Below are 19,428 nucleotides of genomic sequence, written 5' to 3'. Positions count from 1 at the left end.
TGCTGCACCTGGCTGTTGTCTAACCCTCCACTCGTCAGTGCTTCTGCTAAGGCAGCGTCCAGAGAGGGGGGGCCAAGTGGGAACGGGTCCAACTTGCCACCTGCTTGATAAAAGTTTCAGAGTGGAAATGGGTGGGAACTGATGTCCGTGACAAATGGCTGTAATGACGCCTGCATGGTTGAATTGCTGCTCATGTCAAGCGCCCATTGGGCCAGGTTTCTTGGGACCCCATTTCTCCTATCCCTGGAGGGGATTGAGGAGCTCCTAGAGAGGGGGACCTCAACTCAGGATGACAGGGTCCTTGACCAACTCCCAGAAAAGACTTTCTAGATGTAAAAGATATTGAGGCACAGAGGTTTACTTAGAAAGCAAGGGAGACTGCGAGCCATCGTGAAAGCCAGGGGCTCTCTGGGGGTCCTCGGGCTCTTTTTTTTTTTTAAAGTAAACTTAATGGGGTGGCATGGGAAGGTGTGCAAGGATGACGTCAGTCTGGTGATCTCAGGACAGTTCACGGTGGTCTGGCTGCTCGGGATCCTTAGGTTGACATCTCCTCCAATATCTGATCAATAGGTTGCATTAGAAAGTATCCTGGATATCTCTTTGCTCCTCTGTTCAAAAAAATACATGTGTTACTATGCCAATTAGTGGTACACAGGCCATTTCCATAAGTGGCTGAATTTCTACCAACATTTTAAGATTCTGAGTGAGGATTTGTAGATTTTCCAGAAATTTGGGAGCAACAGGCCCCTGGAGTGAGCAGGCTCTTGGCTCACAGGTGAAGGGAAGAGGAACCTCAGCACCAGCTTGCAGAGTGAACTACACCTTGCTTCTCCTTCTTTCTGCCTCTTTTACATTTCTTTCCTCCTGTCACAGTTTCCGCCACCTTCCTGAGCACTGAGTGAATGATCAGGAAAGAAGGCCCACAGGGTGCACAAGTGCCTCTGCTGTTGGGGATGTGGACTTGGTCTCAAAACAATATTTTCCCTCCCTGGAGGCCATGGAAACAGAGAACCCAGCTTCTTGAGAATAACAGGCTTTGTTCTCCTGAGGGTGGGGCAGTGTTTGAGTCAACTTTCTCACCGCTGTGACCAAAAGACCCGACAAAGACGACTAGAGAAGGAAAAGTGTATTGGGGGGGCTCCCGGTTTCAGACGTCTCAGTCCATAGACAGCCCACTCCCTCCACCTCTCTGGAGCTCGAGGTCATGGCAGAGAGTGTGGCAGAGGCAAGCAGCTCAGGGCGTGGCCCCAGGAAGCAGGGAGAAAGTGCCCTGCTCAACAAGGATGAAATATGTGTCCCAAAGTCACACCCCCAAGGAACAGTTCCGCTAGCCACACCCCACCTGCGTGCAGTCACCTCCCAGTTAACCCTATCAGGAAGTCAGCACTGATTGTGTTAACTCTCCTAATCCATCGCTTGACCTCTCAACTGTTTTGCACTGTTTCCTGTGTGAGCTCTTGGAGGACACTTCACAGCTGAACCCTCTGGGGAGGGACAGGCTCCAGGTTGAAGCACCTTTGCTTCTGTCAACTTGCCCATTCAGGGGCAGCAGCCACGTCCGTCTGCCTACTACCACCTCCCCACCTCCTCGAGGGAGACCTGAACAGAGGAGTACCTCAAAGACACTTTTGAATTACTGAGTTGATTTTTATCCTGTGGAGACTGTCAAGGTTCCCCTGCTGATGCTTCTGGATGAGGATTCCGGGTCCCCTCACTATCTGCTCTGCAATAGGCGAGTGAGTCTTCAGGACTTGCGTGGCTCCTCAGGGGCTAAACGCCCTTGCCACAATCACCAGCTGTCACTTCGGTGATGATGCCAGTCACTTGACAGGTGCTGACTGAGTGCCAGGTGTCATTCAGGTGCTCAGCACTGCAGTGAGCAATCAAGGTCCCCATTCCCATGGAGCTTGCTACTGAGCTAGAGATGGGGACAACAGACAGACACTCGCTTCCACCTGAGGAGTCTCAAGTGGTGACAGGAATTTCTGCAGACCCCTGAATTGGCCCATGGCATTGGGTGACTCCTTGCTGGCTTCTGTGAATGGGGTGGCCCAGGAAGGCTCCTCTAAATAAGTGATATTCCAGCCAAAGTCTTCGTGGCAAGAGGGAGCCTGCCTTAGAGAGGAGGAACATTTTTAGATAGGAGGTACAGCTGGGGCAAAGTCCTGATATGAGGCAAGAAAGGACCTGGAGCATTCAGGGCTCAGGACCAGGGCCAGGGGGCTGGAGCACAGAGGGGCTGGGGAGGAGCCCTCCAGGCCCAGGCAGCTGGCAGAGGCCAGATCATGGAGGGAGGAGTTTGTGACTCTGTGATGTGACTTCATTTTTTCCAGATCTCAGGTGGGGCAGTAAAGCCAGCAGGGCCAGAGGGTGACCAGGTGAGTGTGATGCACGTAGCTGGTGCGTGGTGGCCCCAGGTGTCTTAGGTGCCATGGGCAGCACTCGCTGGTCAATTCCATGGAGAGCTGGGGAAGGCCGGAGTTGAGGAAATGCCTGGATTTGGAGGAAAACAAGTCATTAAACTAAGGGATGTGGGGGTTAGCCCAGGCCCTGCCTGATCCTTCACTGCTTATTTTCAAAAACTCTGAGCTAACTGCTCTCCAGTCCCTGGGGACAACCTTCACTGCCAGGCAGAGACTAATGTGCCTGAATGTTCCCCAGCACTTGACCAAGTTGGGTGCAGAGGTGAAGCCAAGACCAAAGGGGCCTGAAAGTTCAAGGATGGGAAAGAGGACCCCAAACAGGGAGAGGGTCCCACCTGGAAAATTGCCATGTTAAAGCCAAATTCAGAAATTACTTATGCAGCCCAACAACTCATTTTCAGCGTTGCCATTTTGTGACACCTGAGTTGCCCCCCAGCAGTTGGTGTTGGTGCTGTCACCACCTTTTCCTTACACATGTCACTAGGGAAGGATGTTTGTGTTTGATATTACTATAGCCAAGAGGCACTTTCTTCTTACCCTTGGCATACATCATCACAAGTGAATAATGAGAGTCATTTTAAAAATTCTCATTTTAGAGACTTTCTGTAGCGTGAGCTTTTCAGGAATGCATCTCTTCTTTGGACCCTTAATGCAGAGCGGTTCTGTAGCTGAGTTGCCAGAGCACACCTTCAGTGTCCTGGCCACCCAAGACAGGACGGGATGAGTTTATTCGGGGATGCAAAGGGCATTGCTGAACCGTGTTCCTATCACAAGTCGAGTCTGATTTCCTTGTCCCGTATCCACACCGTCTAATGACAAGGGCCGGACCTGACCCCTTCGTCAGGATGGAACTGGATCTCCAGGGCAGCGAGTCTCTCCAGTCCCATTTGCTTGTGTTTTTGCAGTCCCAAATAGAGATGATACATATGTTTTCCTTCTCTGGGATTTATTTTTAGAAAATCTGGAAAATGAAGTGCCTTCAGTTAGGCCACATGACTGCCATCAGCCTTAATGGAAGAACAGCATCTTTGTGGAGGAAAAGAGTAACCCCCAAGAGCAGGCTGCTGTGCACATTACGGCCTGGGTCCCTGGTTGGGGTGAGTTGGGCTCCCACACTCGTGAGTGGTCCTGAGGACCAGGGACTCATGGGAGCTCGGCGGTGCCTTCCCTGGTCCAGCTCTGAGCCCTCTAGGTCTGGACAGGGCAAGCTCTGCAGTGCTTGTGGAGAGATCTCATGCATTTCAGACCCACGGCCCCTCTTAGTGCATTCTCCTGCCCAAATCCAGGGCGAAGCTGGGGGGTGCAGGACTTGGCCATTGAGGGGACTTTCATTTCAGTTTCACCAGTCCACACCTGAGTAGGGTCCATGGGGGCATAGCAGGATGTTGCTTCTTGGAGTAAGGCGGGCCCTTCCTGAGTGCTTGCAGCCTTATAATAGAAGGTCCAAAGATCTCTACTCACACCTTGACCGTGGACACCACGTCTGTCATTCCTTGGGAGCTGGGTGAGGCAGAAGTTTGGCCCCAGTCTATCTAACAGCCCACCCCCATTGTAAAGATCTCAGGGGCATCTTTGAAGGTGGGAAACTTTAGAGTAGTTTACCAAAAGGAGCCCATCCCCGGGAGCAGGCAGGGGCAGAGGCTTTTGTTGCACACTCTCCAGCCGTGAGTTTGCAGGTCTTCTTTAGTTCTTTCTAACTCCATATCCTTCTCGCTCACCTGCTCCCCAGGTGACATGACTCACGGAGAGAGCTGGCATTTCAAGGGGCAAAAACACTGTCAGTGGCTTGAATAGCACAGCTCTCTCCCCAAGAGCCTCTCAGACCCAGAAGATGGTTTGGTTTGCTCTACCCAAAAGACAACTCTCGTGACACCACATAAGAGGGTCACACCCCTACCTTACATTGACCTTCAGCTGGCTTTCGTCCAGTAAATTTGGCAAAGTGGAAAGTTTGGGGCAAGGGGGGGTGGAGACATTGGTCAAGGGTTTAGCAAACTGCCTTTCTGCCTCTCTGGGCTTATTGTGTGCATGGGGTTTTTTTTTTTTTTCCCTAAAATTTGAAGTCAAGGACAAAATTTATCCAAATCACTTATGGGTCACAGATTTAAAATTAGGCATTAGATACAGGCCACCCCAGGGCTGTGGATTATAGTGAAGCTTCATCTTTGCTTAGCGCATCATCGTTTTTGAGTTTCACGTGGTTCCATTTCCTCCTCCCAGAGCAGGCGGTGTTATCTCAGTGTGAATGAGTCACTTGAAACTGCATGGGTTGGGTGGCCCTATGGTCACATAGCTGGTGGGTGGCAGGACCAGGTGGGTGTGGGTACCAAGTCTCTAGGCCTGTATTCCACCTTCTTTCTAGCACCTTCTGTCTTGCTGGAATGATGTCATGTTGCACATTCAGCCAGCTGTGACTGCAGGATGTGAACCCCCCTGGAGGGTGTGGGTCAAGGTTCTAGGTGGGGATATGCAGGAGGGGCCAGAGGCTGTGCTTGCGGGGCTCTGAGCAGCTGGCACACCCTCTCTGCTCCTTAGCAGATTAATGGGCACTGTGGACCACACTTGCATCACCTGGTGTCTTACGAATGTGGCGTTAGGAATGTGCTTGTGCTGTTCCTGGTGTATGGACACATAGTCATTTTATAGAGCTGCTGAGAAACAGCTTTCACTGTACACAATACTGCTTGCTGCTTTTGTGGGGGGCTTTTAAAAACCTATCAAGATGACCATTTGAAGTAAGTTTACATTTACAGAAATGGGGCAAAAAATAGTACCAAGAGCTCCCTTGTACCCCAGCCCTGCTTCCCCTAATGCCCACACATAAGCTGTTAGTGTGACCTTTAAAGTTTTTTCTTAAGACAACAAGCACCAGTGCAGCCTAAGGGCCTGCGACCTAAAAACTCATATTTTACAGGAGGCTGCAATAATTCTACAGCCTGACCCAGCAGTCCTTTGAAAGGTATCAAGAGAGGACACAAAGAGGGCTCCCAGACAGCAGAGACCAAGTAGGCTCATCGGTGTGAAACGCAGCACACTTGCTATCCCAAGAGAAGCTCTGGACAACTTGACCAGGGTGGTCAGGGAGCTAGAAGTCGATTCACTCTTCCCTAATGATGTGAACTTCTAGAATATTCTGATACACATAAGTGGGTAGGGTGGGGGATGGTGCTGAGGTACGAAGATAGAAGTCACGTCCTTCAGTCATTCCGAGTCACTGGATGCCAGTAGTAGTGCTGTCTACATAAGATGACACTCAGCCATGTTCCGTTTCTTCTCCTAGCAGTTGTTACAGCTAGCCAGGGTAGAGCTCAAGCCACCTGTGCCTCTCCCCACCCTCCTCTGCAACCATCTGCTTAGAGAAGGCCTTTCCTCACCAGTGGTTTCTGTCTTCTCCACCTTATTCCAAAATGATGATTTTTTTTTTTTCAATAAGATGGTGACATTTGTTTTCACAAAGAAATCTCTCCTTCTTCAGGGCATAAGGGAAATGCTTCTACAGTAGCTTTTTAAAAACAGTTAAACATTTCCATTTTTCCATACCCTAAGTGGTCTCATGAGGCAAGACCATAAAAGAAACACGCTTTGTTGCTTAAGAATCGCTCTCAGTGAAGAGAAATAAGTAACGCGGGAAGTCTGCGTTGAATGGGAGTGATTAGGAAGCCGGGCGTTTGTTGTTTTGCCACCTGTTTATTTCATTGGGAAATGATGGTCATTTGGGGAGGGAACAGGAAAAAGGACATCAAGTGTGTAAGCCTGATGTCCCTGGAGAGGGAGGCAGGGAAGACCAGCCTGCTCCGTGTCTCTCTTTGCTTCCTGACTGCAGCCCGAGCTGAGTCAGCCTCCTCTCTCACTTGATTTATTCCTGGTTCTATTTCCATGGGGCATGTGCTCCTCTTCAGAGGCCCCGGGAGCATCTCCAGTTCTGATTCTCAAAAATAGCCCTTGGGAGGGCACGGCATTCCTAGGGGGGAACGCACACAGGCCCCGAGTTTCCTGCTGAGTCGGGCCTGACGGGACTGAAGTTTATTAGAAGTGTCAGAGAGAACCAGAAAATGCTGTGGGCCTGGCTGGGAAGTGCGTCCAGCGGCCGGCAGCCTGAGCCGGGGAGCCGGGGCCTTCTCCATGGGGCTCCAGGGCCTTGGAATTCACTTCCTTTCCCTCTGAGGTATTTCTGTCTTCCCCAAATGAGGTTTCCAGATCTTGTAATGGAAAAGGTCTAGATGATGGGGGGGGGGAACTGACTGACCAGAGGGGCAGGGAGGGGACACTGTCGGGCAGGTGTGTGTCCTTCCAGCCCCAGCCCTACAGAGCACCAACCCAGATCCCCCACAGTCCATTTCCTGAAAATGCTGTTAGTTGAATCTGTATTAAACATGGTATCAGGAAGGGGACTCTGCTGCCAGAGCCATTACAGCGCTCACAGTCCCCTGTTACAGTGCACACTTCTTGGCTTCGTCCTTGGTCATGTATATTGAACATTTCAAATTTTCATTTCCTCCTTAACTCAGCACAGTCCACCGGTTTCTGGCTTAAGCCCTGTGACTGTGAGTTGAGGGTAAGTTCCGTCCCCATTTAGTGATGATTCTTCAGTTTACCCAGGACACCCATGTGACGCTGTGCATGAAAGGGAGAGGCAGATCATATGCTCAGATTATTACTAGAAAACATCTGTCCAGACAGAACAAGGACGGAGCTGAGCTGGAGGCAGCCCAGGCAGCTGGAGGTGCGTGGTGTGCAGGCTTGTGATGCTGAGCTGACGTGCAGAGGGTAGATGTTGTCTATAGGTCAAGGCTGGCCGCCTGTGGACCATCCAGGTGTCTGCCCACTGTGGGGTGGGCAAGGCCTCAGTCCATCTTGCTGGGCCACCACCACTGCTTAGCTGGAGACTCCCAGGCTGCCCGCAAGCTTCGGCCTCACTCAAGGTGTCTTGTGACTTTCTAGATGCTCTTTTCTACGTCTGCTGGACCATGTTCTCACCAGTGGAGCCCCACAGGAAGTTTGTGTGGTTTTGTCAGCCACAGTCAAAGCCCTCCTGCTGACTGTCATGTTCAGTCTTTTTCTTTTAAAAAGTGAGGTTGGTCCTTTTTCATTTATTGGCATGACTGGTGTTGATCCCCTCTAATGCTTTAATTGCAATATTTGTATTTTGTCATATTTACTCTATTTTCTCTCTAAGGTATATATTTTCAGCTTTCCTGTATCTGTATTTCTACACACACATGTATTTTACAGCTTTGTGGTTTTGTTCTAGTGATTACACTGATACTTAAACCTTTCTACATTTTCTTGGTCCCTGGCCTGCATGTAGTTGGGGGCGGGGAGGAAAGGAAGGGGAACTGGGAGGACTGTGGAGACTGGATGTGCCCAACATTGTGCTCTCTCATGGGCACCGGGGTGGATTGCACGCCTCCATCTCTGACATCACGTCTTTGGCCGAGGAAGTTCTGAGCAACAAGAGCCACGTATGAGTGTCGTGTTGGTGGGCCAGTGCAGCCTGTGTTCCTTCTCCCAGCCCCTGTGGCTGGGGACAGGTGTCACCATCCCAAGTGACTGATGAGCAGAGAGCCTCCTGCTTTGGGGCCCACCCAGGTCAGGTAGCTTGTGCTGCACCTCAGACTCAGACATGCCTGGGAGCCACCCGGGGATGGGCTTCGATGCAGATCCTGACCCTGGTGGTAGGAGGTGGGGCTGGGATTCTGCAGCTCTCACAAGTTCCCAGGTGCTGTTAGAGCTGCTAGTTTATACATTTTTATTAGCAGTGCCAAGCCACTGGTATTCATTTGCTTTTGTTCTTTTATTTCTTACCTGCTATATGAGTTACACTTGTGATTCTCAGGTGTGGTTACTAGAACAGTAGCATCAGCAGTACCAGGGACTCAAGCACACGTTCTAGGCTCCACTCTAAATCTGCTGAACTGGAAACCTGGGGTGAGCTCAGGGGTCAGGGTTTAACAAACAGCCCATGTGAACCTGATTATGTTACCATTGCTGTAGCTATCCAGGCCTGTCCCTCACCAGTTAGGACTGTGTTTTGTGCTGAGCAACTAGACACTCAACAGTAAGTAGCTTGGAACTACAAGAGAGAATGGAAGAAATCTAGAGGTGGGCAGGCATGGCAGACCTACGTTGCCATCTTGAACCAAAGGAGGATTTTCTAAGTCAAAGGAAAGAAAACTAGGATGTTTATAGAGTAGGCAATCATCTGTGTCTGCCACAGAGGTGGTGGGACTTGAAGTCTCCATGATGCTGAGTAAAAGACAGAGTTACAGTGTGTGAGGTAGGAGATTTCGTAATTGTAATCAGCGGGTAGGAGGTTTAATTTACTAGTTCAAGATGATGCAGTACTAGGTGTAGATACATTCCAGCTGAGATGGGTTGGAGGTGGTGGACACTGGATATCTGTGGAATCGTCGGAGTGGAGGTGAGACTCTAACTATGGAGGTGACAGTTATTGGTTGTAGAATTCATGAGGACAAGAACGTTGAGTTTTCACTGCTGCATCCTAAGTGCCCCATAATTGAGCCTGGCATATAGTAGGTACTCAACAAAGAGTTGTCAAATTGAGGATAAAGATGTTGATGTTTCCTCAAGAGAACCACAGAGACCAATATCCAACCCTCTTTCTCTTCCCTGAAATACTGAAAACTCTGAGTTTCCAGGTAGCACAGTGAAAGTCTGAAATGGAAGACCCACCTTCTTCAGCACGTCCACACACACACACACACACACACACACACACACACCATGCATGTGCACACACACACCACACACAGCATGTGCACACACACCACACACACCATGCATGTGCACACACACACACCATGCATGTGCACACACACACCACACACACCATGCCTGTGCACACACACACACCCCATGCCTGTGCACACACACACCACACACACCATGCATGTGCACACACACCACACACACCATGCATGTGCGTGTACACACACACACACACACACCATGCCTGTGCACACACACACACACCATGCCTGTGCACACACACACACACGATGCATGTGCACACACACACCACACACACCATGCATGTGCGTGTACACACACACACACACACACACAGTGATTCAGGGATGCGACTCTAGCCCTGATCAGACAATCACTCTGTAGGATCCTGACCAACATTCTCCTCTACTCCTCCCTCTGACACCTGGGAGATCAGCTTATTTTGATCGGCTTTAACGTGCAGCATTTCCTGCTTGGTAGTTGTGCAGAGAATCCGGGAAAACAAAAGCAGAGGAGAGATGAAAGCTCTGAAATCCTCAGGCAAGAGGGAAAGAGTGGCTGTCAGCAGCAGTAAGCCACCCTCCTCCCTCCCAGTAGCCACACCTTGGTGGACATGTGCCTGTGCCCTGGGCATGAGGAGGGCAGTCCTGTTCTGTAGCCAGCTGCCTCCAAAGTGGAAATTAAGAAGTGCAGAAGGCCACACGTGAATTCACTAGAAATGTGCCCTAGGGCATTTGGACAGTGTCACGCAGTCAGCATTTTAAATCTTTGTTGTGTCTGTGATGCTGGGCACGTGCATGACCACTGATCCAAACCCAAAGCCCGGTGTTTTAATTTTTGCATACTTTTCTGTAGTTCAAATATTTTTTACAGCAATCATTTATTCCTTTTACAGTTTTGTTCTAGTGGGTTTGTTTGTTTGTTTGTTTGATACTGTGACTAAAGGATCTGACCAGAACAACTCTAGAGGAGGAAAAGTTTACTAGGGGGCTCACAGCTTCAGAGGTAGTCCATAGACAGCCGGCTCCATTCCTCATGGCTCAAATATCATGGCGGGGTGTGTGGCAGAGGGAAGCAGCTCACGTCCTGTGTTCAGGAAGCAGGGAGAGACTCCATTCTCCAGATACAAATATCTACCCAAGGCCACGCCCCCACTCCCACGCCCTCCAGCCACACCCCATCACTTCAGTTACCACTCAGTTAATCCCTATCAGAGGATTAAATCCTGATTGGGTCAAGACTCTTATAACCCAATCATTTATCCTCGGAAACTTCTTGCATTGTCTTACATGTGAGCTTTTGCAGGATACCTCACATCCAAACCCTAATAAATTTATTAAAGATTTATCTCTTCAATAGAGATATGTCTTGATGAAAAATCTAATGATCACTTCAAATGTGATCAAGTTTTGAGAAATGCTTAGAACACTTCTCATGCTTCAGGATCTGAGTCATGCTTTGAGAAAAAGGATAGTGGGAAAATTGATAGCCTGGAATTATGTCCAAAGTGGAAGGTTGAAAGAGGCAAGCTAACAGTTACCTGGAATGTGTCTCTTGATCATCTTTTGCAATGTAGTGGATGTCATCCTGTTGCTAGAAAACAGATGTGTGTGTGTGTGTGTGTGTGTGTGTGTTGTGTTGTGTTGTGTTGTGTTATTTCTACTATCTACATATGTTTGCTTTGAGACTTTTGTTCCTCAAGCTGAAACCTCTAAAGACATAATTGGAAAATCAGCCCTCGACAGTTACCCAGCATCCTTTCTGGATATTCTCTGGTTGGGGGAAACATGTGTTCCTACTTTGCAGCAACTGCATGCATGAATCTTACTGTGAGAGTTGCAGTTAGTTCCCCACGTGGTATCTTGAAACTCAACCTCAGAACAACCTCCACGAGTACACTGGGTTCCCCCCTTCTCTGACTGCCCACTGGCCTTGCACATTTGTGTCCTAATGCCCTGTGGCCATCTGGACACAGCTCCCCTTCCCAGCCGTCTTCCCTGGCTTCCAGGGGGGGAGCTCTTTCATAGACCACCAGTGACGGCTACTGCTTTCTACAAGTCCATCTTCCTGGTCATTGCCCCTCTCCCCGTCAGGCCTGCTCTTCAGGAAGTGAGGCTTCCAGTGGCTGATGTCGATAGCAGAAACAGTCTTTGCTGTCTAGGAAGGGCTGGCGTCTGCAGGAAGTCTTGTTTCCTGCCACGGGAGGACTCGCTCATGGTGCGCTTTGTCTCTGGACGCCCTTCGTCCTTCCCGGCTGACTTCCAGGTGGGCCTTCGGGGTCCCGTTTTGTTCATCTTTCCTTTTCCCAGTGGCGCCAGCCCCAGCTCTGCCTTGCCGTGTGGATGGTCTCTGGGACCCTGAGGCTGGCAGCTTGCTGCTCGGTGCCTCTGCCGGAGCTGTTTACCCCTGTCCGCCTCCTCCCGCTCCTTCCTTCCTGCCCGGCTGCAGGGCTACTCCGGAGGAGCTGAACAGAAGTATGCTGAAACGATTATGTTGACTTTGAACTGAAGGCTGGGTGGAGTGCTGTGTTTTGGTACCAAAGGGAGACCCGCATTCACACGAGGAATTGTTTTAACCTGCAGCCAAAAGAGGATGCCTTCACCAGTTAAAAAAAGAAAGAAAGCAGAGAAGATGTAACCAGCCTTGCACATAGCACCATGTTCTGTTTTCCCTGACTTGTCTCTCCAGAGGCCACCAGCTAACTCTGCTTTCTCTCATTTCGTTTTCCATGTGTTGGAACTGAAGGTGTTTCAGGTTGTCTCTCTCCTTTGAAAGGAGAAGAATAATAAACTTGCTAGGAAGCTGCGCATTGTGTTAGTCAACTGTCTTTCACTGTAACAAAATACCTGCGATAAAAATGACTTCAAAGGGGGAAAGATTTATTTTGGCTCATGGTTTCAGAGGCTTCAGTCCGTGGTTGATTGGCTGCTGGTCTGAGGGTGAGAGAGCACGTCACAGTGGAGCATGTGGAGGGGCGAAGCTGCTACCATCGTGTCAGCCAGGAAGAAAGAGAGAGAGTGGAAGAGGCCGGGTCACGAAACCTCCTTCTAGGCATGGACCTGTGACCTGACTTCCTTCCACGTAGCCCCACCTTTTAAAGGTGGTGACCAAGACTTCAACACATGGCCTTTAAGGACATTTGAGATCCAAACCATGATATGTGCTTATTGAGCTCCCGTTGTTCCCATCTTCCTTCCTCTTTGGTGACTTCTGTGTCCTTCGATGCACATGCACCATGCAGTAGACTTCCCAGCCTGCCACTGCAGCACTCTCATGTCCCAGTGCCAAAAGAAGGGACAGCAAAGTCCTACTGAAAGAGAGAATCCTCCATTCACCCACAGGTGTCCCTCAGAGCAGGCTTCTGTCTGATTGACACCCACTCCATCAAGCCCACTTTTTGGTTTCCAGTTTGATGCTACAGTTCTGGGGTTTGCTGACTCAGAAGGTGAAGAAGGAAGGTGAGATGGTTAGCTCTATATAATGCAGACAGCGCGCTTTAAAAGGCTGTGGGGGTGGAGAGCAGCCTAGGGCTACACAGGGTAGAGGCAGATAGCACTGGAACTTTTAGGAAATCCTGAGGCCCACATGCAGTTAAGTTCAGGAATCAGTGTTTATGTTAATGCCCAGAGACACCACACAAGCTTCAATTACTGCATGACTAAGAAACAGGCAGTTAGTTGTAAGGCGATTCAGCTTTCAAAGGGGAAAATCACCACCAGCAGCATTGAACTTGGGGAGGGAGGAATATGTCTTAGATTCAAGGAGGCTTTGTTCAGAAGTGCCTCTTTGGTTAGTTGGATGGTTGAAATCTGTTTCAAGAAGGCAGGAATCTTCACAAAGCTGAGCCCCTAAAACCTCAAGAGACGATCTTTCTCTACCAGGATGAATGTTCTATGGAGATGTCATTTCATCTTCAACACCTTTAACAAAATTTAAACTGATTTGTGTACACATGATTCTAAAGTGAGTTCTATATGACATTTACTTGCCTTGGGCCATTGAGTGTCCCGGTCAGCTGTCCTCTCTGGGCTTGTGTGTCTACTATTCGTGGTTTTCTTGCTCTTCTTTTGCAATTTGGGTGACAGAGTCCTGCAGCTGTGCTGGTCCTTCTTGGCAACCATTCAGCACATTCTGGCTTAATGTGAACTGAAGTACCACGTTGTTAGAACTGTGCCCATGGTGGGCCAGTGGCTCAAGAAGGGCTCCTTGAAGGCCACCAAAGATCTGTGGGTCTCCTTCATTCCAGGAAAGAAGCAGGAGAGTGCCTGTTCTATAAAATTCGTTTATCCCAGAGACACTTTCTGGTGGGGCAGGTAGAGTGCTGAGGAAGGGCCATTCATTCTCCACTGCTGCAAAGGCCTGCACGGGCTGCTGGGCCTCGTCTACCCCAGGTTCATGCCTGGTCTCAGCTGGTTTGGATGATGGATTGCTGAGGGGCTTGCTCTCCCACACCTGCCCTGCTGCTTGGGTCGGCTTAGGATGTGGTTTTGACTGTGGAGAATGTCCTGCATTAAAACCTGTCCCCAAGGCCCTCAGTTGAATAGGTCAAGGTCAAGAGCAGACAATCTTGAGTGGCCCACTCTCCTGATCCTCTTCCTGCCAGCCAGCATACCTACCACACATGATTTGTGTACACATGATTCTAAAGTGAATTCTATGTGACAATTACCTGCCTTGGGCCATTGAGTGTCACACACAGAGCCACTCCCGGGAGAATGTGCATGAACCTGCCTTCCTGATGCCCACCTGGGTCAGCCCGCATGTTCAGGACATGACTTACAATACCTTCCCCAGAATCATATCCATATGTTCCCAATGACACTATGGCTCAGCCAATCTGTTGAACTCTCTGCTGGAAGCTTGTGTCTAATAGACACAATGACATCCTTCCCTGAAAACAACTGGCTTTGTGCTGGCTATTCAGGATTTTAGTATGAAGAGCATATTGATTAAGGAGTCCTGAAGACAAAAGAAATTAATAAAGTAATGTTTGATTCAGTGTGAGGTTGTGTTTGGGAAAAACGTGGGCACCACCCAGGAGGGGCTCAGAGGTCATGTCCAAAGCCTCGGTAACGTTTCGCCTAGGAGGTGGCTCGGTGGGTGCCCTGATAACTTGACATTGGAAATACAGTGCATTTTTCACTGACAATGAGCTTGAGGAGAGCATAGACAGGCCCCACATTATGGTCCAAGGGTCTCTTCTGTGAGTCAAGGATATGAAATTGGTCGAAGCCATTCATAACTGTCAGACAGAACCTTTTCATTGGTTTTCTTTCACCCTGGTCCACAGCTCAATTCTGGGATAGGCAGGGTTGCTGGATGGTTGAGCTGTGGACTCTCAACTGACTTTAGGAAAAGGAATATGAGAACGTTACTCTAAAGGAAATTTGTGCTACCGCAGCTCTGCCACACGCCAGACCCAGGAAGGAGGCACAAAGCTTTAGTGGAGAAATAGAAATGCCGGTCACAGGCCACTTCAGAGCCCACAGTGGCCGCGGGTCTTCCCTGGGGTGAGGTGGTTTAAAACGTAGGGCACGACTAAAGAGCTCTTAATTCCAGTCTGTCTGCATAGTGTGCGGGCGGAGATGGGGCACATGCTCACCCTGCGAAGGCCTGCCTGCGACACCGTCCGCTCTGCATTTCAGAGTCCACAAAAAGAGGCCCCATCAAAAAGCTGTGGAAAAGCTCTTCCTTGGCCACATGTTTTTCTTTTCTCCAGTAAGCTAATTCCGTTCTACTTTCTGCCATTGGTTTAGCACTCTCGAGCCACTAGTGGAACTTCTGCCGCACACAGGGCCACTCCCAGGAGAATGTGCATGGACCTACCGCAGCGGCAGCTCTCCGTCAGTGCAGAGACCCCAGCAGTCAGCACCCGGGGGAAAGCTGGTCTGGATCCCAGTGTGGGAGGCCACAGTTGGGTGGATCCCTGGTGTTGGGGCCCTGAGTGCGGGGTGGGCAGTGCATCCTGATGAGAGCTCATCGGGGAGCAGACCATTCACCTCCTGGCTGAGGTAGAGGAGAGCGGAGGAGTGGCCAGCCGCCCAAATCCCCCTCCCACCTCCATCCTCCACCAGGCCACTGCTTGAGGTTCCACCACTTCCAGTGGCACCAACTGAGGCTTTAGTACAAGGACTTTGGGGGCCATTTAGGATCCAAACTCCAACAGACAGACAGATGATAGATGAAAAGGTCAATAGGTAATACACAGATGAAAATGTTGATTGATTTATGTCCATGAATCTGTAAATAAATCCACCAGCTTAAAGAACCAAACCAGGATGGATCTATGCCATCAGCCAGACTGAGTCTCTCATCACTGATAACTAATTTGTTTCTGGATTCTTTAAGAGAGTTTCGAATCAAAAGAGGCCACGTAGAAAGGAGTGACTATTTTAGGGCTTTTTTCTGCCTACTTGTTTTTTACTTAAATAGAATTGATGATTTTTGAGGTAAAAGTTTGGAAAGCTATTTCTGTACAATTTAGCAAAGTGCAACTTTGCCACTAGTGGATCAATCTCCTCTCCAAATGACAAGATCTAACTACAATTGCCTTTTTTGTTTATTTATTTTATTATGTACTTTTTAATCCTTTCAATGTGTCAACCCCCCCTGGAACCTGGTTGGAACGTCACTACATTTTGTTTGTTCAGAAGAACATGGAAAACTCAGTTTACCCCCGGGTGAATCAGACCTTGAGCTGCCAAGTTGACTCTCCTGAGCTGGATCCCAGAGCCAGGAGGGTGCTGGGGGTGGGGGCTTGGTCCCAAAGTCTTTGTGCTTCTCACAGGCTAGGGCCTGGCCTCACCAGAAGTGCATTCCCTCGGCTGGGACCCAGGGGCTCAGGCGGACGGGCCGGGAGGCTCCGCTGCACCAAGGCCTTGCTGGGTGCTCGGGGCTGTTGCCAGAGTGGGAGGTCATGCCCCTTTCTTTACTGTGGAGAAGGGACTGGAGGGAACAGAGCGAGAGTCCCCTAACGACTTTTGTCACAGAGATCATTCCGCATGGACTCATTCTTTTTAACTGCTGTGAAGCATGTCACACATGATTTACTGACCCCGTCCACTGCTGGTGGGTGCGAGGCAGTGTCCAGCTCTGCTGCCGCGGCGCGGAGGCAGGCAGCACGCTGGACACGCCTGTGGGCCCACTGCCTGCGGACTGTGCAGTGACCTGATGAGGCAGGTCGACCTCTGTGCTGGCCCCAGGACCTTGCCTGATAACAATAACAGTGCTTATTAAATGCTGGTACTGAACCAAACACTTCATGTGCATGATTATTACATTAGTACCTCCACTTTAATAGTTGATATTTTTGATATATATATAATCAAGTAAATTATATGAAATATATTACATTTTATTATATAAAGTGAGTGATGTAAAGAATTAAATGAATGCCATTTAATATTATTAATTTACTATATTATCATCTACATTATAGTGGAGGCTGGGTAGTGCAGACATGGGATGTGAACCCAGGTACTTTGGCCCCATAGTTGAGGTGCTAAACCTCCCATGGGACCCTGACTGCAAAGCTCTCCACCGTTTCCAGAGCAGGAGGCAGTAGACTTCAGTACTTCAGATGTGGTCTTGGCCGATATTTTGAGCACAACTTTCATTTTATTTTTAGTAGAAACAAAAGTACATTCTGGAAGCACCAAGGAGCAGCAAGGAGCAGCGTGTGTGTCATTGTCTGCTCCCCCAGAGGAACAGAAGCCCATTAAACCTTTCCCTCCCGATGGGGACAGGCCACCAAGCGATGACTGTGAGTCTAGCGACCTTTTTGAGCCCAGAGAGAGACAACATCCAAGCCTCCTGAGTCCCAAAGTCCCTATGCCTGGGTTTCTGTGCCCCTTGCAAGAGGCAAGGCCATCTCTGCAGGAAGACAATGGTGCTCAGATAGAAAGAGGGCTTCCCGAAGGTAAGGAGCAGGGGCGGTCCAGGGGGTCCCTTCTTGATGCTCGTGGGAGGCAGCGCAGAGCCTTCCCCGCTGCGGCTCACCTGCTGGCCTTACGGAGGCAGGAGAGCAGAGAGGGAGCCTAGCATCAGGCTTCATGGTGGCCGAGCTCTACCTTGTGCGTAGCCAGAGGCAGCCCCACATGGGCCATGGGTCCCCACCCTACCTGGAACAAAGCTGGTACAGACTGAGGCTGAAAGGCCACCCGCAGGTGCACAGCAGGCTCCCTGGCTTTGCTCAGAAATGGCTGCTGGGGAGACAGCCTACCCACCAGACTGACCCAGGCCCTGTGATTCATGGGCAGGGACCCCGGTGTAGGGGTGTGGCCATGTGACACTTAACAGTATGAGCACATGGACCTCCATGCCCTCCAGGCAGGTCCCTCTCAGAGGAGGGAACCCAGTAGGACACAGGTACACTCTCTCGGGCGGTCGAGCTGCTGGCCACCTGAATGTGCAGAGAACGACGATGTATAAAGAGACACGAGCGTGTGATGGGATGGTCTGCGGTGCCCTGTTACGTCAGCATTAGAACAGGGTTTCCTGTTACTCTAAAGATGTTCTCAAACAACTACAGAAGGGGCAGAAAGAAAGAGGCTTGATGATAATTAATAAAAAATTATGTCACTCGGAACCTAAATGAATCCCTAACTCCTCCCTCATTAGCCCATCACAGAAGCAATTATTAAACAGCCACTGCATGTGGCTCTGGGGTCGGTGCGTCCACTCCAGGCTCTCAGTCCTGTGCGGAAGGGTCGGCAGCAGGGCTGCGTCTGAGGGGTGCCCAGAGGAAGCCGAGGACGGCCCTGGCACTCAGGGACAGTCTGGGCAGAAGCGTCTTCCCCTCAAAAATGGTTTTGAAGAGAAGGTTAAGCCTTCCCTGAAACCTTAGAGATTTAAAAATCAGACCTGAGGGCAGAGGGCACCGCAGGCAGGGGAGGCTCACACCCTCGGAGCTCAGGAAAGGCAAGGGCTAACAACGGAGTGGCAAGGGGCATGCGCTGGTGCCATGTGCAGGGCCGGGGCCTGGTGTGGTCATCAAGGGTCCCCTGGGTCAGGTCAGAAGACTCTTCTGAACCCCCCAAGGGGGTCTGGACTGAAGGTAGGACTGAGGCCCTGCAGGGGGAAGACATGGCGAGATTCGCTCTAAAGGTACTGTCTCAGGAGCAGAGTGGGCGGACAGGAGCAGGGCAAGGCTGAGCAGAGACCCAATAGGAAAGGACAGCAGAGGGTCACTGGGTGGAAGGGGCACTGTGGTGGAGACCTTCTGCATCTGACAGACAGGTCTTACGATGAGCAGCGAGGAAGACAGGATTGTTAAGACTGGCCCTCGGGCAGCTGGTTATGCTGGTGGGGACAACAGTGGAGAGGGAGCCAGAGGCCTGTGGCTTCCCCATGAGCTGGAGAACACCCTCACAGCAAGGCCTGGGGTCATGTGGGACGGGGCCAGCCTCGCGGCTGAGTGGTAGCTCTCAGCCAACTGGGCCTAGTGGTCACTCCTAAAGTGGAGGGGCCATGGGGAAGTCCTCCAGTGGGACGAGAGCAAAGGACAGATGGTGTGGGAGCCTCTACTGGAGTGGTGTTGGGAGAGAATCTCAGGGAGGTGGACACTCACAAGATGAAGGCCCGAAGGTCTAGTTAGCTTGGGCTGTAGGGAGTAGGGAATGTTGATGGATTTTGAGTGGACAGTACAGCTAGTCCTGCCACAGAGGATAAAGTGACAGTGACAGCCTGGTTTGTATGAGCTGTATCTGGTGGCCCGTGAGACTCCTGAGGCCACCTCACCTCTCCTAGAAGGGCTAACTTCTTTTAAGCACCTGGTGTGGAGCTCTGGGCAGATGGAGACTGAGTAGGACGTGGTCCAGCCCCTGGAGAGCCTCAGGCGGATGGGGTTAAACCGCATCTTCTGACCCCACCTCATGGCACATGCTGCTGGGTGGGCGTAAGGTGCTCCTCTGCAGAAACACAGCAGAGTCAGGCATGGGCTCTGCCCTGGAGAGGGAGGAGGCTCCCTGAACTTTGGAAGCTTGGAGCTGGGGCTGCAGGCTGGACATCACGGGGCAGTGGAGTCAAAGGGGTGTGCGGAGGTGGGAGATTAGGAAGGTGCTGCCAAGCCCAGGGCGAGGGGTGGTGTGGCTGTGGTCGGGTGGGGAGGGTGCAGGTGGAGCAGCAGAGGGAGCCTGGGAAGGGTGGGCTAAGGACAGAGATCCCTCATGTGTCCCAGGCCGAGTGCCGGTCAGGAAGGGGCCAGTGGATGCCGTGAATCTCCCTCCTACCTCCTCAGAGGCTGCCCTACCTGAGG

At 50.6% G+C, this 19,428-nt stretch overlaps 1 protein-coding gene across 1 annotated transcript in view; it reads left to right on the top strand.

Moving 5' to 3' along the window:
• The window catches only part of LOC308634241 ((E2-independent) E3 ubiquitin-conjugating enzyme FATS), a gene marked incomplete at its 5' end in the record, with an annotated part of 217,664 nt that overhangs the window by 167,512 nt on the left and 30,724 nt on the right, over window positions 1-19,428 (top strand). The window contains one exon of the mRNA XM_081267968.1: window positions 16,801-17,091. Within this exon, the coding sequence (XP_081124094.1) occupies window positions 16,801-17,091 (291 nt within the window). The remainder of the gene's footprint in view (window positions 1-16,800; window positions 17,092-19,428) is intronic.

The sequence above is a fragment of the Spermophilus citellus genome (assembly GCF_964194105.1).
Source record: "Spermophilus citellus genome assembly, chromosome: 15".
NCBI lineage: Eukaryota > Metazoa > Chordata > Mammalia > Rodentia > Sciuridae > Spermophilus > Spermophilus citellus.
Note: the sequence above shows the minus strand (reverse complement) of the source record. Positions and strands in the feature narration are given on the sequence as shown.